Source organism: Cetorhinus maximus, chromosome 14, assembly GCF_964194155.1.
Source record: "Cetorhinus maximus chromosome 14, sCetMax3.hap1.1, whole genome shotgun sequence".
Classification (NCBI taxonomy): Eukaryota; Metazoa; Chordata; class Chondrichthyes; order Lamniformes; family Cetorhinidae; genus Cetorhinus; species Cetorhinus maximus.
The window spans coordinates 17,670,646-17,696,190 of NC_135892.1; the positions used below are offsets into that span (position 1 = coordinate 17,670,646).

The following is a 25,545-nucleotide window of genomic DNA, read 5'->3' on the forward strand; positions in this document are numbered from 1 at the left end:
AATGTAAAGGAATTTGAGGTGCTTGCAGTTTCAACTATTGATAGATGAAAGGGTCTGGATGATTGATATTTTTGTTGGCCTGTAGTAAAAAGGATTTATTTTTAAGGAAGTGGAAAGTTATCAATGAATGACTTTTTAAAAGCTTTTTTTAACACATCCTGCTGTCACTATAGGGTTTATTGGTTCTATATGGTGTAAAGTGGGTGAATGGGCATGGAAGTGCCATAGCTTGGCATGGGGGGGCATGAGGGGCCATAGGGGGTGAACGGTGGGCATGAGATTGCATGGATGGGCATAGAGAGTGTGCGAGGGTTGAGGGAGGGCTGCCTGTTTTTATTATAACTGGGACAAAGTCCCACAGCACTGAGGGTGGGCCTTTTAAACAGCCGGTCTCGGCACTGGGTGGCTGCCTCCGAACGTCTTCCCGGGTCGGCTGGCCCGACTCCAGCCTGCGCCCGCGCCCCCACCATGAAAATCCCGTCCTTTTGGGCACTTTCTTCTGAGGCAGACCGAGCTGGGGACTTTCCCGGATCCCCATTACCCACCTCGAGGATGAAAATTCAGCACATGGTATGGGAGGTGGGGTGGGTGGCAAAGGGGATGAGTGGCAATGACCCATTTAGAGCCTCGGAGTTGACCGGAGGTTTGGGAATGGTCTCGTTGATGAAGAGCCAACATTTATATCGACCCTGGGATGCTTTCCCACATTAGAGATGCAGGTTGTTGGTGAGAATGGAGGGGGACTGAAGGATGCTTTGAGGGGTGTCGGTGATAAAGATGGTCATGAATGGTGGTGGAGGCGAAGGAGGAAATAGTTGAGGAAAAGGAGCAGATGATTTTGGTGAGCGTTGAGTTGAAGGGGCAGATGGAGGCAAGGAGCCTGAGGGAGGTTAGGGGGGGGGGGATGCGACAGAATTTGGGGCCGGGTCTGGGTGAGGCGAACTGGGGTGAGAGAAGGAGCCGCCCGAGCCACTTGACTCAATTTTGGGGCGGGGGAGATTCATGGATTTGGCGGTAGGTGGTACCATCCAACCCCAAAGCTTACGTCCTGTTGCTGTTTGTTGATCCAAGGCTAAATGATTTACCCGTGCCTCTTAAATGACCTAATTTCGTTTTCACGGCCTCAGCTGGAATAATTTGCTTCAAGACATTGTGGAGCAGCTGCACTCGAGCAAGGTCCTGCTCCAACTCTGGCAGAAATACAAGGATTACTCGGGCCAGTGTACAGTCACGGTGCAACAGCAGGAGGAGAAAAGCAACGAGCTGATGAAGAAAGCCGCAAACAGGGATATCGCTGAGGAGGAGGTGACAAAATGGATCCAGGACTGTGACGTGAGTACGATAGACACGACGGCGCGAAAGTAAAGCCGGAACCCGAATTTGCTTTTAACCCTTTTAAAAATAAAACCGCAGTGACTTCGTACCATAGGTGCCCAGCGAACCATCACACAGGGATTCCTCAGCATCTATTTATCGAGGGGCGGGGATAGGGACTGGGGAGCAGAGTTGAAGTGTGTTGAGGTATGAGAATTTGTAAGCGGTAATTCCCAGTTTCTTTTTATGCCTATAGAGATATTCGAATGGAACAGCACAGACGGAGGCCATTTGGCCCACCAGGTTTGTGCTGGCTCTTTCGAAGTGCAACCCAGTTAGTCCCACTTGTCTAATCATTCCCTGTAATCCCTGTAATTTTTTTCCCCCTTCCAAGTGTTTATCCAGTTACCTTTTGAAAGCTACCATCAAATTTGTATCCACCGCCCTATCAGGGATCCCATTCCAAATCTTAACTACTCATTGCATTTTTTTTAAAAAATCCACATGTTGCTTCTGGTTCTTTCACCAATGGGCTTATCCATCGAAAACTGCTTTCTGCCAAGTAAAGCTGCTGGTATAATTGCACACTTCGGAGTGGAAGTTTTAAAAACTGCAGGGTATGGCAAGGTAACTCGACAGTTACTGCAAATGTATTTTCCTTTATTGAAATCATTGCAGGACATTATAAAGGGGAGATGGTGGCATAGTGGTTATGCCACTGGCCTAGTAATCCAGAGGCCCAGGCTAATGCTCTGGGGACATGGATTGAAATGGCAGCTGGTGGAATTTAAATTCAATTAACTAAAATCTGGAATTGTAAAGTAATCTCAGTAATGGTGACCATGAAGCACTAAATTCTAGTTTATTAATATCCTTTAGGGAAGAAAATCTGCTATCCTTACCTGGTTGGCAATGTGGTTGACTCTTAAGTGCCCTCTGATATGGCCTAGCAATCCACTCAGTTTAAGGTCAATTAGGGATGGGCAACAAATGCTGGCTTTGCCAATGATGCCATGAAAGAATTTTAAAAAAAACACACAATTTCTGGAGTAGAATTCTTGCTCAATTATCTTTCTGAAGATAGATCCCCTCATCTACCTAGCGTAAGCAATCAGAAATATAGCAGAGGATTTCCCCCTCATTGGGCGGTCACAGTGGGCCAGCTAGCGTGAAACGCTCAGCGCTGCCTGGGTCGGGGGCGAGCGCGGAAGTCAGCGGGTGAGCTCAGTGAAAGCTCCCTGAAAGCACAGAGCTGCCTCAGGTAGCTGAAGATTTTTAACTTTACAAATAAGGATGCTAAAATTAAGGAAAACATGTACCCGCTGATGTGACTCTGTCATGTGAGCAGGGACATGTTAAAAGTTAGTTTTAAAAGTTTTTATATTTTTTTAAATCACTCTTTGAAACCTCACCCCGCCCGTGGATGAGGTTTCGCAAAAAATGCCGAGGCTGCTTGGCCTATTCGCCCACCCGCCAACAGGCAGGGAAAAGTTGAATTTAATTAATTTATTAATGGGCTTAACAGCCCTCTTAATTGTCGGCAGGCGCACTGCCTATTCACGCACGCGCCGACTGAAATACCGCGCGAGTACGCGATGACGTCGGGGACGCTTGCCCGACATGATCACGAACTATTTTTCTCCCGTTCAGGTCAGGCGCCCAACGAGGGAAAGATTCTGCCCATAAACATTTCTACCTCAATATACAGAAACTAAAATGCAGAAACTCCAGGACTATTCCATTTTTTATCTGTTAGATGAGCTCCCAAAACCAGTCCTCATGGGCAGATGTTACATCTCACACCATCTTTCATGTTTTCTCTGCGCCAATCATTCGGCTGCCTGACAAGTATATCACTGTGGAAGTTGCTGCCACAGTGTGTGGTGGAGGCAATCAGCACAGATGTGTTTAAGGGGAAGCCAGACAGGCACATGAGGGAGAAGGGGACATGCTGATAGGGTTAGTTGAGCTAAATAGAGAGTAGGAAGAGGCTTGTGTGGATCATAAGCCTATAGACCAGTTGGCTTGTCCTTCATGCTGCATTTCCATGTACTCTCGGGCCTGAACTCAGACTCCCCAGTGGAAATGCAGGTTGAATTAGATTCTGTAAGACTATTATTTAACAAAACTTCGGAATTGAAGACCCATCTAGCCCCGCCTTCAAATATAATAGAAATTAGGATTGTCAAAACATTTTGAGGCATTTAAAGTTAGTCTTTAAAACTCACCCAACTCAACTTCACACCAAAATATACTGATGCCAACAATGGAAGATGGTGCACATTTTGGCCTAGAAAGCCCATTAAATCTTTAGTGTGAAAACAAAAGCACAACATTAACTAATGAACTGAAATCTTCTGCAACTTGTAATTTCTTAAGTCGATCTTTGTGCCAGATCATATAGTGATACAGCACAGGAGGCCACCCCCAGCCCATCGCCACCCCCAGCCCATCGCCACCCCCAGCCCATCGCCACCCCCCGCCCATCATGCCTGTGCCAGCCTATCCCAGAAAGAGCCATCCAATCAGTCCCCATAACTCAGCCAATCTCCTCACATTCAAGTATCAGGGTTTGTATGTGTGTGTGTCAGAGAGAGAGAGGGGGGTGGCATAGTGGTATTATTGGTGGTCTAGTATTCCAGAGATCCTGGGCAATTCACTGGGGACCTGGATTTGAATCCCACCACAGCAGATGGTGAATTTTGAATCTGATAAAAATCTGGAATTGAAAATCTGACGATGACCGTGAAACCAATGCCAATTGTCATAAAAACCCATCTGGAGCATGAATGTCCTTAGGGAAGGAAATCTGCCGTCCTTACCTGGTCTGGCCTACATGTGACTCTAGACCCACAGCAATGTGGTTGACTCTTAAATGCTCTCTGAACAAGGGCAATTAGGGATGGGTAATAAATGCTGGACTAGCCAGCGACACCCACATCCCATGAACGAATAAAAAAACCCTCTCTCTCTCACACACACACTCACCACCACTCACTCAACCATCCTCACCCACCCACCCTCACTCATTAACCCCCACTGACTCACCCACTCTCATTTTCTCACTCGCCCACCCTCACACTCACTTACTTACTGTCACTCACCAAATTGGCTGCGGGGATAGGGGGGGCGTACAATGAGAGCAGGAGAGAGGCCTGAGGCCTAGCAGTGTCTGAATATGGGTGCCCACCAAGGGGAGCACTGAGAGCCGGTTGAACGTGGGGAGGAACCAGGGGCGAACGTGGGGAGGAACCGGGTGGAACGCGGGGAGGAACCAGGGAGAAGCAGGGGGGCATGCGTGGAGGAACCGGGGGAACGTGGCTGGGGAGCTGGGCCAAAGCACGAAAAGCCAGGTTGGGGTGGGAGGGGAGCGTGATGAGTGGAGGTCCTGTGCGCTCCAGAGTTGCCGGTCTCCGCTATTCCACCATGTTTGCTGCTGATAGGCTCTCTATTGAACCAGGAGCAAAACAGGCCATGATTGGAGGAGCAGTCCCCTGCAGGTATCACCAAACTCACTGACCTGTCCTACTGGCATTTTCAACAAACTCATTGGGAGCCACATGGAGGGCAGGCTGTGGGCTGGACAAGCCTGGTTTAGAAGACTTTCACCTACCTGTTGATGGAGACCAGAGTCCAGCCCAGACTGGGTGCGTTAAAAGCCTGTTTTCTTAGCCAGCACCTTCAGCTGTCCTGTCAGTGGTTATGAGCCCAGCATTGCTTCGAATTTAGACCTGGTTGCCACCAGCTTGACAACCCCGATCACAAGAGGTTTATGCGATGTCGGAGAACTGGAAATGCCGTGACCTCTGGGTGTGTCTTGCTGAACTGTACCATTTTTAAACTGAGCGACTCTCGTTTCCACAATCTGCGACAGCTCCTGCAGCCGTTTTTTTTAATGTCTTTCCAATGGCCCCATGACACCGCACACCATGCTGTCTTTCCCAGACACGCTCAGTCCTAGTCAGGCCTATAGCATTGGAAGCCAGATGAGGTTTAAAGAAACATAATGTATAAGCTTGAAAATACAGCAGGTACCTCCTTCCGCAGAAGGCAGTGGGAATCAGGTACTCTCTTCCCCCGAGTGGCTGTTTTAGGTCAATTGAAACATTCAAAACTGAAATGGTTCGATTTTTTGTTAGGTAAGGTTATTGAGGGTTACAGAATGAAGGCAGGTAAATAAATGGAGTTAGGATACGGATCAGCCAGGATTTGAGGCACACGGGATGGCAGGAGGCTGGGGTGGGTTGGGGGGGTGGGGTTGTTGAATGTGAGGCGAAAACTCTCCAGTCCTTTTGAACTGGCCAGACTACACCGAGCCATGTCCTGAAGTGAAACCCTCTCTCTCTCTCTAATTCCCACTGCAGGTGCTGCTGGAGGAGTTGGGAACCGTGCGAGATTCTCTTCACGTTCTCTCGGACCTTGGAGAAGAACTGAGGCGGCAGGTGGACTCTTCTGCAGCGGCTGCTATTCAGTCTGACCAGCTGTTCCTCACCCAGCGACTGTCTTCCCTGGAGCAAGCTCTCAGCAGGCAGCGGAATGTGCTACAGGTACCTCCGACAATTCGGTGCCTGTAACTAATTCATCTAACAGGTGGCGTTTGCTTTAGCGCAATTAATTGCAACTTTTTTCTCAAGCCACTTGGGTAACAAGTCAGGCACAATTTTCGTTTATTCTCAGAATGCCTACAGAACTCAAAAATTCAAAGTATAGACAATTTACAGACCAGCTGTATGGCAGCTCCTGAGAGGAAGAAAGATCTTGCATTTATATAGCACCTTTCATGACCTCAGCATATCCCAAAGTACTTCACAGCCACTGAAGTACTTCTGAAATGTAGCCACTGTTGTAGTCTGTAAGTGTGGCAACTAATTTGTGCATAGCAAGATCCCACAAGCAGCACTGAGATAAATGACCAGATAATCCGATTCAGTGGTGAGCATTGATTAGTGAGCGCTGGACTAGACAGCTTCAATAATATAGCAGTCCCAGCACTCTGCTCCTGTCAGCCTGTATCATGTTTATCTGCATTACAACAGTCATTTCGTTCCAAAAGTACATCATTGACTTTAAAGCACTTTGGGATGCCCTTAGGTTGTGAAAGGAGCTATATAAATGCAACAACTGATTTGTGTACAGTAAGATCCCAGTGAATAATGAACAGGTCTGCTTTTGATGCTGTTGGATGAGGGAGAAATATTTGCCAGGACACTGGGAGAATTCCCCTCCTCTTCTGCCATGGGACCTTTTACATCTATCGAAGAGGGCAGATGAAACCTCTTTAACTTCTATCAAAGACGGCATCTTTGACAGTGCAGCACTCCCTCTGTACTGCAGTGGAGAATCTGACTGGGTTATGTGCTCAAGTCTTTGGAGCGGGAATCGAACCCAGGACCTCCTGACTCAGAGCAGGGAGTGCTACCGAGCGAGCCAAGGGGTCTGTAAAGGGAAATGCTGTGACTATAAAGCCTCTCACTGGGAACATTTCGCACCACAGGCTGGCATGCAAGATTATGAGGCATTCAGCGGGAGACTGGAAGCCCTGGAGAAATGGATTGTCGAGGCCGATGAGGTGCTAAAATTGCAAGATCCCAACCGATCGTCTGACCTGACCCTAATCCAGGATAGGATGGAGGAGCTGAAGGTAAGATTGTTGTCCTGTTTTATGGGTGAGATATTAAAGGGACATGAATGCACATGTACCTCTCCTTCCTGTTGGTTTGGATTTTCATGGTGTCTTGCTGTGCCTTCGCCCTCCCATTGCTGTCCTGGCATTCTCAGGCTTCAAATCAAGACCAGGGGCACACAGGCACATTTCACCCACACCTCTTTGTTGCTGCTCCGAGCCAACCTGTCATTAATGGATAAATCTTCTCAATCCACCTCCAGTCACCTAATACAAGGACACATGGCCTGGCCACTTGGTTACGGTTCCTTCTCACTGTCCACAGTGCATCTCGGACGGAGTGGCCTCTCACTCTACTGTATTCCCTTTTAAAGCTCCCAATTTGCAGCAGCACCACGCTGCTCCTCAGGAATTTGCTGGAAAATTTAAGTTGGAAATGACGTCCAACCTGTTAACCAGGGAGAAATTGGCCTCGGGCAGGGTTGAGTCACCCTGAAGAGAAGATCAGACTGGGTGTTGCCAATTCACAGTTGCCCGTTTGTCGTTACCCACCCACCACCGCCCCATCACGTACCTTCTTTAATTGGGACGTAAGTTAAATGATAGTTTAAAGTGAAAGGATTTTGTGTATTTGTCCTACCATAAATGAGGTGAATACATCGAACTGTGTGGATTTTTACAGCACAGAAAAGGCCCATTCAGCGCAACTTCTTTGTGCTGGTGTTTATGCTTTGCATGAGCGTCCTCTCACCTCACCCTATCACCATATCCTTCATCCTCTCACCTCACCCTATCACCATATCCTTCATCCTCTCACCTCACCCTATCACCATATCCTTCTATTCCTTTCTCTCTTAAATGCATGTGTTGCCATTTACCTCAATCCCTTCGTGTGGGTAGCGAGTTCCACAGCCTGTTCAGTCTTTCCTGGTCCTTGTACCACCCCACAAATCTGGTATCGTCCTTGTAATTGTTTTTGCATTTTCTCCAGTGCCTCTCTATCCTTTTTAAAATATGGACACTAGAACTGTGCACAGTACTCTTGAATGTCACCTGACTCAGGTTCAATGCAAGTTTAACACAGCTTCTCTGCTTATGATATTCTATTGACCCTGGCGCATTGTTCACATTTTTTGTGACGTTGCTACTTTTAATGATTTGTGTTTCTGTAACCCTAGACCCCTACTTTGCTGCAGAGTAATATCGTAATGGGGGCAGAGATGCTTAAGGCTGGACGTAGGAGCAGAGGGCTCTGTGTGCCCTGAGAACGGGAGTGGATTCTAATAACACAGTCGGTGATCGCATGAATTACCAATGAAACCATCCTACTACCTGTTCCTGTTTCAGTCAGTCTGTGGGGTGGGGGTGGTGGGGGGAATTGGGCTTTTTATGGTCCCTGATTGACGGGGTTGAATTTTCGGCAGATTCTTTCAGACCAAGTGGTTCAGGTGTTCAGACGAGATACTGATGTCACACCAGGATCTCCCCTCGCTGTGAGAAGGTTTGATCTCAGCAGTCCTGGCAGTGTCATTTAAAAGGAGCCTGCTTTATCGGCGGAATTGCTGTTTTGTTTTTGTTATCTCCCAGAAGGCAGATGTTCGCTCACAGGACAGTGCATAGTCAGACATGAAGCAGATCAGTACAAGTTTGCAGGCATAAAGTCTATTGTAACTCATTTCTCAGGTTTTTAATCCATCCGGTCAGGTTTGCTTGTGGACTGGAAACGTGCTGAGAATTTAGATTTTTCTTTCCTTTAAAGTGTCTGCAGGACAACAGGAAGAAATTGTATTTATATAGAACCTTTAACTTAATGAAAGGCCCCAAGGTGTATTATCAACCAATATTTGACACACAAAGAGGCAGTGGAACAGATGACAAAAAGACTGTTCCAGGATGTAGGTTTTAAGGAGCCTTAAAGGAAGCGAGAGGATAGAGAAGCTGAGAGGTTTCAGTGTGGAATTTCCACAGCTCAGGGTCTAGGCAGGTGAAGGGACAGCTGCCAATGCTGCAGCATTGAAACCTAGGGATGTGTAGGGCTGCAGGAGGGTACAGAGATAGAGAGGGGCAAGGCTGCAGTGGGGCTTGAAACCAAGACATCCAGCAATGCGGCATAAAAAGATCACAAAACTGAAAGTGAGAAGGGAACATGAAGGTTTTTGGCATTTGTGAAATTGCGGGATTACGTTAGAGGGTAAATTTCTGGGTATAGAACGAGGGGACAGCTTCCTAGTCCAGGGTGTGGAGCTATAGTCGTATCTGGGCCTAGGCAGTACAGGAAGACCTGATGATGCAAGGAGCTCCCATCCATGAGTAAGAAAGCGAATGGCTTCCTTCCGTCCTCAATATTCCTGTGAATTGAGGGTCCCCTCTGGAATCATTGAATGGACCCCGGTCATTAATTTTTATTCAAAGTGACCAGTTCCGAAATTGGGATTGGTGTTTAGGAAGCAATCTGCAGTGATTCCAGACTGAAGGTGGGGTGATAACAGTGGGTTATTTTTGCACTTCACAGGTCCAGATGCTAAGGTTCAGCAGTACGGTCCCTGACCTGGATCGTCTGAATGAATTGGGCTACAGGTTACCCCTGAACGACAAGGAGATCAAACGCATGCAGACATTGAACAGGCACTGGTCCTCGATTTCTGCCCAGACCACCGAGAGGTTTAGGTAAGTCCGCAACTTGCTGCTTGTGAGCTGCATTCAGTGGAATACAGTGTCAGACTTGTAAATCATTGCCAAATGTACTGAGGCTAAACATTCTGCATCACTCAATTGTTCAGAGAGAATGTGGCCCCTGGTTAGAAATGTGAATGGGTCTAACTGGATCCCAGTGATGCCAAAAATTAAGGGGTTTCTATTGGCGGAACTTGCACTAAAATTTCCCCTGGTGCTTATTTTCCCTTCACCAGAACATACCCGGGTTAAAACTGGCAGTGATCACAGTGCCAACAATACAGGGTAACAACGAGTGATCCTCTGCCCTGATCTCTCACTCCTGCCCCTGATGCTCTTCTTCCTGTTCCATTCTTATTCAGAACAGGAGTAACCCCAATGGGGATGCGTTGGGAATGCATGGGAGGAAGGGGCAGAGGGGGCCTCTGTTAAAATCTCGGGTGCATTGAGACAGACAGCAATTTGGAAATATCGCTCTGGTCTCAGTGAGAACAATTACAGGGGTAGCACCCTCATCTCTGAGCCAGAAGCCTGTGGGTTTGGGCCCCACTCCAGAGACTTCAGCCCATAATCCAGGCTGATATTTGTAGATGCATAGGGCAGAATTTAATGCCCTCCCTTGAGGTGAGTTTGGTGGCGGGGGTGGGGGGGCAATTAACCAGGGGTAGAGGGTGGGGACCCTGTCACCTTCTCACCTCTACCCCGATTAAGTCTGAGGCAGGAAGGCCCACGGATGGCATTCCTGGCCTGCTACCAATTGAGGTCCTTACATGGGCAATTAATACCCACCTAAGGACCTCTTCCCACTTCCGTTGGCATTAACCCATGCGGGAAGCCTGAAATGCAAATAAGCAAATGCTATTGGGGTCGCTTTTGGGTTTCCGGGGTGTGGAAGGGTGGGTTGTGGGTGGGGGGGCGGTGTGTGTCCCTCAGGCAAAGGTACTCAGTGCCTGGTCGAGGGACCTGGCATCAGGAAGGAAAGGGGCCACCGAGAGCCCTTGCCCTTGCTGCCAGCCCCCAGCCCTCCCCCGTGACCCCACACCACCATCACCTACCTGTGGCCCGGGTCCCTCAGCGATCCTGGGCCCCGGGTCGGTGCATTAACGGCAGCAGCCGCTCACCCACCCCGCCCAGTGATGCTGCCAGGAGATGCACAGCTGCTGGCCTATGACTGGCCAGCAACTCTTGGGGGGCACAATTTCCACCCCAGGGCCCTTGATCCCGGGGAAGCCCCACCACTGCCCAGTTAAATGATTGACACTTAATTCAGCAGGCCTTCCCGAAAGGTGGCAAGACCCCCATTGCCTCCATTAAATACTACCCATGTACCCATAGAATAGTACAGCACAGATGGTGGCCATTCAGCCCATCGAGTCTGTAACAGCCCTTTGAAGAGCAATGCAGTTGGTCTCACTCCCTTGCTCTTTCCCCATATCCCTGCAAATATTTCCCCCTCCACACATTTATCCATGCTAATACTGAAACTGTATCCACCACCTTTTCAGGAGGTATATTCCAAATCCTAACCACCCATTGCATACAAAGTATTTCCTTGTGCAGCCTCTGGTTCTTTTGCCAATTACCTTAAATCTCTGCCCTCTGGTTATCCACCCTTAAGACACTGGGAACAGCTTCTCTTTATTTACTCTATCTAAAACCCCTCATGATTTTAAGTACCTTTATCAAATCTCTTGGCCTCCTTTGCAGTGAGAGAACAATCCCAGCTTCTCCAGTCTATCCATATAACTGGAGTCCCTCATCAATGGAACCATTTTAGTAAACCTCAATGGATCCATCAAAATCTTCATATCCATTCGAAAGGGTGGTAGCCAGAATTGCATCCAATACTTCAGCTGGGACTGAACTAGTGTTAATGTATGGTTAGCTTAACTTCCTGGCATTTGTAAACCTGTCCAACCATATTCAAAGATTTATACAATCTCTCTCTTCCTGCCCTGCCTTTTAAGATTGTACCGTTTAACATCTATTGTTTCTGCCCATTCCCCCGACCAAAATATATTAGCTGTCACTTTTGGCCTTGTTAGCTCACTACAGTAAATATAGCATAAAATTAATCTAATTAACTAATGACCTGCACTGGGCCAGGGGGACATTTCCAGGTTCCACAGGGGACCAGCTGTTGTGGTTGCACCCATTGATCGATATTCTCCAGTCATAGAATCATACCGGACTGAAGGAGGCCATTTGGCCCGTTGTGCTTGGGTCTGTGTAGCATGATTGGCAGTTCAGCTTACTCCGATAACTAATTCCTGTGAGCTTGGTGGATTGACTGATTTTTCCTGGACTCTCGTGGTTTTCCTTTTGCTAAACCGATTGAATTTCCCACCTTCCCCTCCTCTGCTCTTGCAGTAAACTGCAAGCATTCCTGCTTCAGCACCAGACGTTCCTCGAGAAATGCGAAACCTGGATGGAGTTCCTGGTCCAGACCGAACAGAAGCTGGCCGTGGAGATATCTGGAAACTACCTGAACCTTCTGGAGCAGCAGAGAGCACACGAGGCAAGTGGAGATTCGGGGACACACACACACAGCAATAGGAACACCTTCACCTCCAAGCACTGTTCTGATTTGTATATGTAATCATTGACGCTGGGTTAAACTCCCTCATTAATCAGCACTGTGGGGATGCCTTCACCACACGAGCTGCAACGGTTTAAGGAGACCAACCGTTGGCTCTGGATTGGCTTCCTAAGGCAATCTATGGATGGGAAATGAATGCCAGAATTGTCAGTGATGCCCCACATTCCCGGATGAAATGAATAAGAAATCATTAGACAACATGGAATAGCAGTGGACAATACGACCACTGGCAGGGGTCCTCAGCTAAGCACATTGTGCACTGGTTATGAATGTCTTGTTGGAGTATTTTTTTTAAGTCCTGCTGCATTTTTGTGTCAAAGAACTAACGCATTGGTTAGTTATCTAATCCAGTATCATAGACTTATCAGTGACCGTTCCATTTTGTGATTGCTCTGCCCAAACCAGGCCCTTGGCTGATTGTCTGCTGCTTCATTCTGAGCAGTTCCCTTGGCTGTTTTCTTTTCCCCCCAGTGATGGTTTGCCATTGCCTTCCACGCTCAGGGGCAGAACGAGGAGGCAGGTCCCAAGTCGACCTCAGCTGGAACGGGAATGGCCTCTGGTGTTATTGTGAACCACACGCTAGCCATCTGGCCAACTGAGCTAACTGCCCCCCCCTCTACCCCTATCAGTGACCATGTCGCCAATAATGAATTCTGTTTTGTGGGGATTTGCACTTCAGATTGTTGACCATTTGAACTGGGTAGAGTCTAAACTCTGTATGTGAGGAAATTTTCACTAACTTTGATCACACCCCTGCCATGACAAGGCATGAAATTGAATTCAATAAATTCAGTAACAGGTGGTCTGGCACCAGTGAAATGACCAAGAACACTCCAGGATGGTCATAAAAAGCCCAACTGCCCTTTAAGAAAAGGAATCTGCTGGCCTCGCCCAGTCTGAGCTACACGTGACTCCAGTCCCACCCTATGTGATTGTCACTTAATGCCCGCTGGGTAGATAGGGATGGGCAATAATTACTGGCGTGCAAGTGTGGCCCACATCCCAAGAACAAAACAAAATCCCCTAGCTGAGTGTATTAAGCTAGAGGACAGCTAAGGCTGAATGTGACAAGCATACTCCTTGGGTAGGACCCCTTCCATCAGGAAATTGAGAGCACAGGCCTCTACCGTTTTCAGGCACTAAGTAGGAATTGTTATGGCCTGCACCCACTCTCTCCTGATGAATGCTCCTGTGGATGAAGTTGCACAACAGGAGGGTACATAAATTATACGAACATACGAAACAGGAGCAGAGGTAGGCCATTCAGCCCCTCGAGCCTGTGCCACCATTTAATAAGATCATGGCTGGTTTGTTTGTGTTGAGTTCCACATTCCCATCTAACCCTGATAATCTTTGATTTCCTTGCCTAGCAAGAATCTATCTACCTCTACCTTAAAAATATTCAGTGACCCCACCTCCACTGCCTTCTGAGGCAGAGAGTTCCAAAGTCACACAACCTTTTGAGGGAAAAAAATTTCTCCTCATCTCTGTGCTGTAAGGGTGACCCCTAATTTTAAAACAGTGATCCCTAGTTCTGGACTCACCCACAAGAGGAAACATCCTTTCTACGTCCACCTTGTGAAGACCATTCAGCATCTTATACACTTGAATCAAGTCACCACTCAGTCTTCTAAACTCCAGTTGAAACAAGCCCAGCCAAACTTTCCTCATAAGACAACCCACTCATTCCAGGTATCAATCTAATAAACCTCCTCTGAACTGCCTGCCCAAGTTGCCCTTCTTGTCAACCTAATCAATGTTTTAAAAAAAACTGGTGCTTCAAGGATAATATACAACAGCCTTTGGGTGTCTGTCCACTGCTCTGGGTACCTACCCTTGGCTCAATTGGTAACACTCTCCGCTCTCAGTTGGAAGGTCATGAGTTCAAGACCTACTCCAGAGATTTGCTTGCATAACCTAGGCCCACACTCCCGGTGCAGTACCTAGGAAGTGCTGCGTTGTTGGAGGTGGCGTCTTTTGGGCAAGACATTAAACAGAAATCCTGTTTCCCTCTTCAGGTGGATTTGTAGAAGAGCAGAGGAATTTTCCCTGTATCCAGATCAACAAACACCACCAAAGACAGATTAGTCAGTCATTTATCTGATTTGTGAAATATTGGCCCTTGCTGTGACCACACTAAAACTGAAGTGTTTACCTACACCAGTACCCACTGTTCAAAAGTAACTCATTGACTGCAGTGACCTTTGGGGCATTCCAAGCAGATGCGTTCAGACATGATATAACAGCAAATTCATTCCTTCTCACTGCTCCTCCTCTTTGTTCTGGTGCAGCTTTTTCAGGCGGAGATGTTCAGCCGTCAGCAGATCCTGCACTCCATCATCAGTGATGGACAGCATCTACTGGAGCAAGGCCAGGTTGACGACAGGTAAGACCCTCGCGGTCAGCATTCACTCTGAGGGGACTGGTGTACGGCTGCACCGCAGTCGAGAAGGGGACTGTGCGCAAGCAGTCGATCCCTTTCAGGCGCGCGGATGTGCAGGGACCATGCACTGCAAGAAACATGCAGTGCACTACAAAGGAAAACTAGAGGGAACATTGCTCACAGTCCTGTCACTGTGTCCAAGGGCACTAACACTGTCTTAGAGAATCCATTTTTTCAAAAGAATAAACCTTCTTTATGAATTGATATCTGATTAATTTTGGTGTAACAAAAATTCACTCAGTTCAAAAGAAATTCAGATGGACATATCAAATCAGGGTGGAATTTAAATGATTTTGACCTGCAAGGCCCATTTATTCATCATCCAGTCCTTGCAGGCCTCTACTGGCTACCCATGGCCTGGAGAATTGACCAAGTTCCTGTAGCTTATCTGTGATTCCCTCCATGTATTGCCTATCCCTACCGTCATGATCTGTTCAACCTCCCTGTGAGCACCCTCTGGTACCACCTTACTTCTCCACTCCGACATCAGGGGGTCCTTCTTCAGCCAATTTGCCCTGCTCTCTGGAACTCACTCCCTCAGAATGCTATCTCTGCCTCTGCTCCCCTGGCCTACATGTGCCTCTTGGAGGCCATGGGTTGCAATTGAGCATGTAAAGTGTGTGGATTGGCTTCAGATCACATGTTAATATTTTTACAAGATGAGCCCTGATCCCAACAACCCACTTCTGGGTTTTACAGAGGTGTGGGGCAAAGGGCAGGCAACCTACACATTCCCATATTCCTTTGAGGCTGGCAGCCTCCAATTTAATCTGTTTTGTAGATTTAACAGAAGCCAGTCAGGTCATGTTTCCCCAGCCTTGGGAAAGCCAAGAGCTGAAGGGAGGCAAGGACAGGTTCAGGGGAAGGTTTAGTGCCTTTACAGCACTGCTTGTGGGCCAGGAGGAGCAGGAACACGGGCATGTCAGCTTAAAATTAGAGCTGGGCTGGTCAGAGGTGACATCAGGGTGCTCTTCTTCACACACAGCATTGTGGAAATCTGGAACTTTTTCCACCAGAAAGCTGTTAAGGCTGGTGGGGGTGGTGGTGGGGAGTGGTCAATGTAAAAATTCAAGGATAATGGATAAACTTTTGCTTGGTAAGGATATTAAGAGATATGGAGGAAAAACGCATACATGGAGTTAAGATGCAGGTCAGTCATGACCTAAATGAATGACAGAGTGGGCACAAGACTGAATGGCCTCCTCCTGCTCTTATGTAACAGGTTTGAGGAGCTGAATTGCCTCCTCCTATTCCTGTGTAACAGGTTTGAAGAGTTGAATTGCCTCCTCATACTTCCATGTAACAGTTTCAAGAGTTGAATGGCCCCTTCCTATATAACAGGTTTAAGTGGTTGAATGGCCTCCTCCCATGTAACAGGCTCAAGGGGCCAAATGGCTTCTTGTGTTCCCAGATCACAAGTATTTTTCCACCTGAGAAACGCATAACAGATCCCAGAGCACCTGATGATGGAGACTAGGGGGCGCGAGCAATAGCTTGGCGATAATAAAACACATCATTTGGTTGTCTTTTGTTCTCCCCCTCAGGGATGAATTTAACTCAAAGTTGGCCATGCTAAGTAACCAATGGCAAGGAGTGATTCGCCGTGCGCAGCAGCGGAGGGGAATTATCGACAGTCAGATCCAGCAATGGCAGCGTTACCGGGAGATGGCGGAGAAGCTGAGGAAGTGGCTGTTGGACGTGTCTCAACAGCTTGAGCGGAGGTGGAGCAGTGCGGCTCCCATCGCCCTGCAGCAGGCCAGGGCTCTGCTGGATGAGGTGCAGGTGAGGGCAACAGTTACCAAAGTGAATCCAACATCACCGTCATATAGCCGTTTCATTGTCAGAGGGCGCAGCAAGTTAAAGGGATATGCACTGTAGAAGAGTAATCCTGAATTTCTGTTATGTACTATTATAGACTATTCCATGGTATAGTCCCGGTGTTCAATCCTGCTTTACCGTATCCATCTCCTGTCCTACGTTACAGTCCCTGTCTAGTCCCCCATGCTGCTGCATGTGCACTCAGTCCTCCCTGATGCTGCTTCTGCACCCATTTCCCTCGCGTTGTGGGCACATCTGTGCCCATTCCCCCGGTGCCACTGTGCCTGCCCCTGTTTCCTCCACTGCTGCTTCCACGACCAGTACCATTGAGGTACTTCCCTTCCTCATCTCCTTTGCTTCCATTTCTGGGAATAGGCTATCAACCGATATTCACTACAAGCCCAATGACTCCCACAAACACTGCACTTCCTCACATCCTGCTTCCTGTTCTACTCTCCCAGTTTCTCTGTCTCTATTGCATCTTTTCTGATGATGTAATCTTCCATACCAACGCTTCAAATATGTCTCCCTTTTACCTCAACCGAGGACCACCCCCTAACTGTGGTTGACAGGGCCCTCGACCGTGTCTGTTCTATTCCCCCCACTTCTGCTCTTACTCCTTCCCCTCCCTCCCAGAACCAGATGGGCTTCCCCTTGTCCTCAACTTCCACGGATCATCCTTCCCTATTTCCACTGTTTTTTCCTCAAATAGCCAGCCGGTGAAGGATAAAACCGGAGCCTAAACTTTACAAACTTGAAGCTTTTATTCAGAGTGACACACATTACAAACATGCACCTCCAAACCCAACAGCTGCAGTTTCAGTCTGTTCCGATTATGTAGGAGCACAAGTGAACCCCGCCCCCCCCCAGTTAATGTCCACCACCCTGAATACAAATAAACTCCAATTAACATCTGCCACCTCCTAATCTATGATTAGCGGGGTAAACAGGAAAGTAAAGGCCGCAATCAGATCAGCCACGATCTTATCAAACAGCAGAGCAGGCTCAAGGGGCCGAGTGGCCTACTGCTGCTCCTAATTCATATTTTCATAATCTGATGCCACCACCAAACACACATTCCCTTCATAATGTTCACTCCCTGTAAACCTGGTCCACTCCTCAATCACCCCCAACGCCCAATCGCCAGTTGCAGACATCTTTCCACGATAGCATAGGAGATGCAACATCTGGCCCTTTACCTCCTCCCTTCTCATCACTGCAAGGTCACAAACACTCCTAGGTGAAACAGTGACTTACTTGTACTTTCAAGTTTAGTATATTGGATTCACTGCTTGTGATATTGTCTCCTCTATATTAGGGAGACCAAATGCAGATTTGGTGACTGCTTTGCGGAACATCTCTGTTTAGTCCACAAGTGTGACCCCGAGCTTCCGATCACCTGTCACTTTAATTCCCCATCCCAATTCCACTCTGACCTCTCTGTCCTCGACCTCCTACTCCGTTCCAATGCAGTTCAACATAAGCTCGAGGAACAGCAGCTCATCTAGAGTTAGGCACTTTACAACCTTTTACACTCAGCATCGAGTTCAACAATTTCAAATCTTAATGATTACACCCTTTAGTTGTTTAATTTTGTTTTGGATGGCATCTGTTAATAATGATTCTGTTTTTCTCATTCACATGTCCTCTGGGCCCATCTTTTGTTTCTTTACTTTTCCCACTTCCATCTCCTTTCTCCTCGCACCATCTTCCCTTTTATCATTCAATCTCTTTCGCCTTCCATTCTATCACACATCTCTTTTGTTCTTTCCTCCCTTCCCCTTTCCCTGCCCCTGGATTTGCTTGAAGCCAATTACTCCTCTGACTATGCTCAATTCTAATGGACGGTCATTGACCTGAAAAATTAACTCTGCTCCTCTCTCTACAGATGCTGCCTGACCTGCTGAGCAGTGTTTTCAGTTTTTATTCCAGGTTACTGTATCCTCGCCCAATTCTGTCGCGCTGTGACACCGCCCAATCCCATCTGGCCATGGCAGTATCCAATCCCGTCGCGCCGTGACACCGTCCAATCCCATCGCGCCGTGGCACCGCCCAACCCCATCGTGCCGTGGCACCGCCCAATCCCATCAGACCGTGACACCGCCCAATCCCGTCGGACCGTGACACCGCCCAACCCCGTCGTGCCGTGACACCGCCCAACCCCGTCGCGCCGTGACACCGCCCAACCCCGTTGGACCGTGACACCGCCCAACCCCGTCGGACCGTGACACCGCCCAACCCCGTCGCGCCGTGACACTGCCCAACCCCGTCGGACCGTGACACCGCCCAATCCCGTCGCGCCGTGACACCGCCCAATCCCGTCACGCCGTGACACCGCCCAACCCCGTCGCGCCGTGACACCGTCCAATCCCGTCGCACCGTGGCAGCGTCCAATCCCATCATTCCATGTTAGTGCCTAATCCTGTTGCATTGTGGCAGCCTCTTCTAGTGTATTAATTTCTTACTATGTCTAACTCATTAATTACTGCGCTGCTTAAAGTCAAGAGTCCAGAAGAAATTCTTGTATGGTCAGCAGCTCTGGTATTTCGTAAGTGTGACCATTGCTGCCAACACTTCTTGGCCTTGGCCATCTTGACTATCAGCCTAATTCAGAGATAATCTAATATCTTGTGTCTCGGATCCCAACAGACCATCCCCTCAAGATATTGATGAATGTACTCTTCACCTTCTCTCTCTTTCTGTCTATCTCTCTCTCTTGCAGTTGAAAGAGAAAGTGCTGCAGCGTCAGCAGGGGAGCTACATCCTGACAGTGGAGGCGGGGAAACAACTCCTGCTGTCTGCTGATAGTGGGGCCGAGGCTGCCCTCCAGGCTGAGCTCACCAATATCCAAGAGCAATGGAGGGCAGCCAACATCCAACTGGAGGAACAGAGAAAGCAACTGAATATTTTATTAAAGGTAAGTGTCGACTCAGCTACTCTGGTGATGTTACGTTGTACAATTGGCCATGTCGTAATGTGTTGTGTAGCATCTAAAACGTCCTGAAACACTTCAGAGGAAGAAACAAATGGACATTGAGTCTTTATTGGAAGAATTTGGGGAGTCAAAAAATGTTGTGACAAAGGGGGCGCAGAATGGGGGCTGGGAACAGAAGGTGGGGAGGTAGCAGGGTGGAGGCTAAAAGCTGTAACGAGTTGTAGAACATTAGAGACTGAAGAGTTTAGGCACATCCTTCAAACACTGGAGGATCCAGTGAACACTGTAGAAAAATAGGAGTCCTGTCACAGATGGTCAGTGAAGAGAGATGGGAACTTGTCTCTGTCACAGATGGTTAGTGAAGAGAGTTGGGAGCTTGTCTCTGTCACTGATGATCACTGTAGAGATGGGAGCTTGTCTCTGTCATTGATGATCAGTGTAGAGATGGGAGCTTGTCTCTGTCATTGACGGTTAGTGTAGAGAGATGAGAATTTGTTCCTGTCACTGATGGTCATTGTAGAGAGATGGGAGCTTGTCTCTGTCACTGATGGTCATTGTAGCGAGATGGGAGCTTGTCTCTGTCACTGATAGTTGGTGTAGAGAGATGGGAGCTTGTCTCTGTCACTGATGGTCAGTGTAGAGAGATGGGAGCTTGTCTCTGTCACTGATGGTCAGTGTAGAGATGGGAGCTTGTCTCTGTCACTGATGGTCAGTGTAGAGAGATGGGAGCTTGTCTCTGTCACTGATGGTCAGTGTAGAGAGATGGGAGCTTGTCGTTGTCACTGATGGTCAGTGTAGAGATGGGAGCTTGTCTCTGTCACTGATGGTCAGTGTAGAGAGATGGGAGTTTGTCTCTGTCACTGATGGTCAGTGTAGAGAGTTGGGAGCTTGTCTCTGTCACTGATGGTCAGTGTAGAGAGTTGGGAGCTTGTCTCTGTCACTGATGGTCAGTGTAGAGAGTTGGGAGCTTGTCTCTGTCACTGATTGTCAGTGTAGAGAGATGGGAGCTTGTCTCTCTCACTGATGGTCAGTGTAGAGAGTTGGGAGCTTTTCTCTGTCACTGATGGTCAGTGTAGAGATGGGAGCTTGTCTCTGTCACTGATGGTCAGTGTAGAGAGATGGGAGCTTGTCTCTGTCACTGATGGTCAGTGTAGAGATGGGAGCTTGTCTCTCTCACTGATGGTCAGTGTAGAGAGATGGGAGCTTGTCTCTGTCACTGATGGTCAGTGTAGAGAGATGGGAGCTTGTCTCTCTCACTGATGGTCAGTGTAGAGAGATGGGAGCTTGTCTCTGTCACTGATGGTCAGTGTAGAGAGATGGGAGCTTGTCTCTGTCACTGATGGTCAGTGTAGAGAGATGGGAGCTTGTCTCTCTCACTGATGGTCATTATAGAGAGATGGGAGTTTGTCCCCAATGTTGGGACCAAGCCATTGGACAAAGACCTTGATAGTGAATATTAGAATGAGGTCTGTTTGCACGTGCTGGCTATTGGTCATTTTTAATGACAATGCACCCACAAAGTGACAGTGGTTGCCTTTGTTACAATTCTGGAGTGTAGAGAGACGAGAGTTTGTTCCTGTCATCAGTGACAAAGACAAGCTCCCATCTTGCTACAAAAAATTACACTTCCAAAAGCTGTTTCTCCTCTTGTGAAATGTGAGCTTATGCACAAAGTAATCTGGGTTAGCGACCCAGTAACCCTTGGGTACACAAAGATAGTCCAGGTAACAACTTAGGCCTCTCAACAGACAGATGTGGGTTTTAAAGTCAGGGGTCCTGACAGGTTATGTACTTATGTATTAATTTTCACTGCTGTTTTATTCCCTAACTCATATTTATATCACCATTAATAGCCTTGTATGCAGTTCAAACTTCAGAAATATTATAGTTACTTCCTGTTGCACTTCAGTACCATTGCTAATGTTATATCCTGTGTCTCACCTTATGCAGTACCACAGGCGATCTGCTAGTAATATAATAAAAGGCTTGTGTGTGTATACGTGCTGCCCATTACAAACAATCCCTGTCACGCTCACTGCCCCATTACCTTTTCCCCGTAGCAGCATCGTTGTTATAAAATGGTGGCTTCAATATAACCCCCACTCTTTGGCAGGTGGGAGGGCTGTTGGCAGGATGAAGGTTAAAATGGGAATGAAACACTCACCCTGTCAGCACTTGCCTTTCCCCTTTGTTAGAAAGGCAGGTTTCAGGGTGTCCGGCTGACCCAGCATGGAGAGGCGGGACACTTCATTAAATGTTTCCCAGGGACCGGAAGATCCAGCAGTGGACCGGGAGCAGGAGCGGCAGCTCCAGCATTCATTGCCGACCAGATAGCGGAGGAGCCCATCGAACTCTTGTGCTCGCCTCCTGCTGATCGTGGTTTCTTGCTCTCTCTCTTCGCCCTGCTGCAATTGCTGGCCTTCCCCCCCCCCCCGCCGCCCCCCCCACCACCCCCCTCTTCGCACCCTCCCTGAAGAAGATGACCGGGAGCCGCCCTCGAGGGTCTCCAGCTGGGCCCTCTGTCGCTGGTGTTCTTGCTCTGCCGCTGGCCAGGCTAGCCGGCTGCCGGATGGAAAACGGAAGAAAATATTGAAACTTGCCAGCGCTTCCCCCGCGTCACCAGACTCTCCAATAATCCCTCCCCCATAAATATCGGGGCTGGTGTGTCCTCCGATTCGTCGTGAGCAGTGTGAAGGGGGCTGATGGTATTGGAATGCTGTTTTAAATGCTTATGTTGTGCACATTAATTAAACACTACACTCGCACGGGTCTGCATGTTGTTCAATGACTTGATTAGGGGTTTGAACAACATTAGCATCTTATTTAAAATAAAAAAGTAGACAGGGCCACACTAAAATGTCTTCTGTGCGAATTGCCAAGTGCAGATGGTAGCTCTCCCTCCTTAAATACTGCATTATGTCTGGCCAACAGAGCTCGGCAGTTTATCGACTGAGCACTACCCCTGCAACCCTATTGAGCAAGGGTGTGGTTGAGATGAGATCTATCACTCAATTGTACGTGCTGAATCAATCCTTTTAAAAAAAAAGTTTCTAATTGATATCATTGATCCCTTTTAAAGGACTGGGAGCGGTGTGAGAAAGGAATCGCAGATTCCCTGGCCAAGCTGAGATCCTTCAAGAAAAAGCTTTCGCAGCCACTGCCTGACCACCATGATGAGCTACACACAGAGCAGATCAGATGCATGGTTAAGTTACATTTTCTGTTTTGTTCTGTCCAAATATTTCATTACCAGCGTTATTTTGAAACTTATCAATTCTCTGCAGTTCCCGTCCAGCTGGCTGCCCTACCAGCAGCTAAACCTCACGGGATAAGCTCTGTGTTAGAGTAGCCACTGACTGCGTGCTTCCTGCTGTGGTAACATATCCACCAGATCTCAATGAAAATGGTTTCATTCTCTCACTGCAGGAACTGGAAAGTTCTTTTGAAGGGTGGACTGATGACCTTGCCCACCTCTCCTTTCTGAAGGAGACATTGTCCAGCTACATTCGCGCCGATGATATTTCGCTCCTGCAGGAACGGATTGCGCTGCTGCACAGGCAGTGGGACGAGCTGTGCTATCAGGTAATGCAATTGCTGCTAACTGCGACCCTCATGCCCCTGCTAGTGTATTGGTATCTCCGCTGGTATGTATGACTTCGTTAGCACCTCCATTCAGCTCTCCAACGGTATCGTGGTGTCAGTGGTAATCCAAAGATCCATCTTGGAGTTTACACTTTGATTCCTTTTCTCTTGTAAATCCAATTCATTTGTTTTCCTTTACAGCACTGCTGTGCTCACTATGGAAATCCCATTTTGTGACTGCTGATAATAATGACTGATTTTTTAGTACCGTACCACTCTTAGTGTTGCTTCCTCTCCTGTTTAAGTCGCGTAAAGTTTCTATCTGCTAATGTGCAGAGTGTGGAGCCTGACTCTAAGCAAATCCTATCACACATGACAGTTTATGTTTTTAAATATAATTTTAGATGTTTTTCGGTGGTTCTAAATCCCAACCGTTCCAGTGTGGCTTTACCTGTTAATGTAATAGCTCTGGCTAAATTGGTACCACTTCCACCTCTGAGTCAGAAGGTTGTCTCACTCCATAGACTGGGGTGCATAAACCAGCCTGATGCTCCAATGCAGTATGGAGGGAGTGCTGCACTGTTGGAGGTGCTATCTTTTGGATGAGATGTTAAACTGAGGCCCTTTCTGCCCCCTCAGATGGGTGTAAAATATCCCATGAGACTATTCATAGGATAACAAGAAAATCCTCCTCGGAGTCCTGGCCACTATTTATCCCTCAACCACCATCGGTAAAATCAGATCGCCTGGTCATTTAACTCATTGCTGTCTGTGGGAATGTGGAACATAGGTACTTAAGAGCAGGACATTCAGCCCTTCAAGCCTGTGCTGCCATTTGATAAGATCATGGTTGATCTGATTGTGGTCTCAACTCCACCTTCCTGTCTGCCCCTGATAATTCTTGACCCCCTTGTCTATCAAAAATGTATCTAACTCAGCTTGAATAAATTCAGTGACCCAGTCTCCACTGCTTTCTGGGGAAGACATTTCCACATGCTAACAACCCTCGGAGAGAAAAAAAAATCCTCATCTCTGCCTTAAAAGGGAGACCTCTTATTTTTAAACTGTGTTTCTTAGTTTTAGTCTCCCGCACAGGAGGAAACATCTGCCCATTATCCACCCTATCAAACCCCCTCGGGATCTTATATGTTTCAATAAGGTCACCTCTCATTCTTCTAAACTCTAACAGGTATAGACCCAATCTGCTTAACCTTTCTTCATAAGATAAGCCCTTCATCCTAGGAATGAGTCAAGTGAACCTTCTCTGAACTGCTTCTAACATAGTTATATCCTTTATCAAATAAGGAGACCAAAACTGTACACAGTACTCCAGAGGTGGCCTCACTAAGGTGCTCTACACCTGCAGTAGAACTTCCGTACTTTCATATCCCATTCCTCTTGCAATAAGTACCAACTTTCCATTTGCCTTCTTAATCACTTGTTGTACCTGCATACTAATTTTTTATGACTCATGTCCCAGGACACCCAGATCCCTTTGTGCCATCTGTCTTAGGGATCTTGCTGTGCACAAATTGGTTGCCCTGTTTCCTGTGCTACAGCATATACTTCAAAAATATTTAATTCGCTGTCATGTAGTTTGGGTGTCTTGAAGTCATAAAGGCTCTATATAAATGCAGGATATAAAATGTAGCGAGACAAGGGATCGAACAGAATACCTCCTTAATGATATACTGGCTTTTGGCTCTAACGTGCCCTCAGCTGATCATAACTTTGGAAGGCCACATGCTGAGTGTCTCTCTGGCTGATCTCTGTTGGCTTCAGACAGACCACCCAGTCCTAACCAGACAGGCTCAGAAATGGTTTCCAAACCACATTTAAATAGGTGCCTCTATCAAACCCAAAATCCACGGCCCAGCTATGTGTAGAACACTCCCCAGTAAAGTGCTGAGGTTTCATTTTCTAATCAAAGAAGAATGTCCTGGATCTTCCGAGTCTTCGTTGGATTGCTGCTCCATTTAAACTTTCCCCCGGCTTGACACTGCTGGACATTTCTTGCCAGGTCTCCTGAGCCTGGCTTTATCAGAGATGCCGAGTGTAGTGTCCCTCGGAGAACTCCACCACAGCAGAGTAGAGTCGGGGGAAGACAGGATACGCCCCCTAAGCCTAAAGGTCCAGTTTGAATGTTAGTGAATGGGTGAATAGTTGAGCAGATGAATGAGTGAATAGGTAGGGTTTTAGGTTGGGTGATGTAATTGGGTAGGGTGGGTGAGGTGGCAGTCAGGGGGGGTTAGTTGGGGGATTGGGGTGTAGCCGAAGGGGTCAGTTCTGGAGTTACTCAGGAGTTAGATTAGGTTTTTTTCCTGTCTAATATTTCCTGGGTAAGTATTCAAGTATGTATATCAGAACTGTGAAGTTTCAGACTCTAACTCGGAATTGGAGGCATTCGTGGAGGGTGCCGGGAAGCAGGGGAATGGCCCATCGGAAGTTGACACTTCGGCAGGTAATTCCCACGTAGGTCAGCGCGTCAGTACTTCCGCAGGCTCCCAACACCCATCTCCAGCCGTACGTCTGGTCTGTGACCATCCGGCGACTGGAAG

The 25,545-nt window shown here is 47.7% G+C and overlaps 1 protein-coding gene across 1 annotated transcript in view; it reads left to right on the forward strand.

Annotated features, from left to right (window-relative positions):
- The window catches only part of syne1b (spectrin repeat containing, nuclear envelope 1b), a 447,660-nt gene that overhangs the window by 333,892 nt on the left and 88,223 nt on the right, over window positions 1–25,545 (forward strand). The window contains exons 117-126 of the mRNA XM_078556589.1: window positions 1,128–1,332; window positions 5,679–5,861; window positions 6,809–6,955; window positions 9,450–9,604; window positions 11,981–12,128; window positions 14,501–14,595; window positions 16,197–16,434; window positions 19,193–19,387; window positions 22,485–22,610; window positions 22,832–22,987. Of these exons, the coding sequence (XP_078412715.1) occupies window positions 1,128–1,332; window positions 5,679–5,861; window positions 6,809–6,955; window positions 9,450–9,604; window positions 11,981–12,128; window positions 14,501–14,595; window positions 16,197–16,434; window positions 19,193–19,387; window positions 22,485–22,610; window positions 22,832–22,987 (1,648 nt within the window). The remainder of the gene's footprint in view (window positions 1–1,127; window positions 1,333–5,678; window positions 5,862–6,808; window positions 6,956–9,449; window positions 9,605–11,980; window positions 12,129–14,500; window positions 14,596–16,196; window positions 16,435–19,192; window positions 19,388–22,484; window positions 22,611–22,831; window positions 22,988–25,545) is intronic.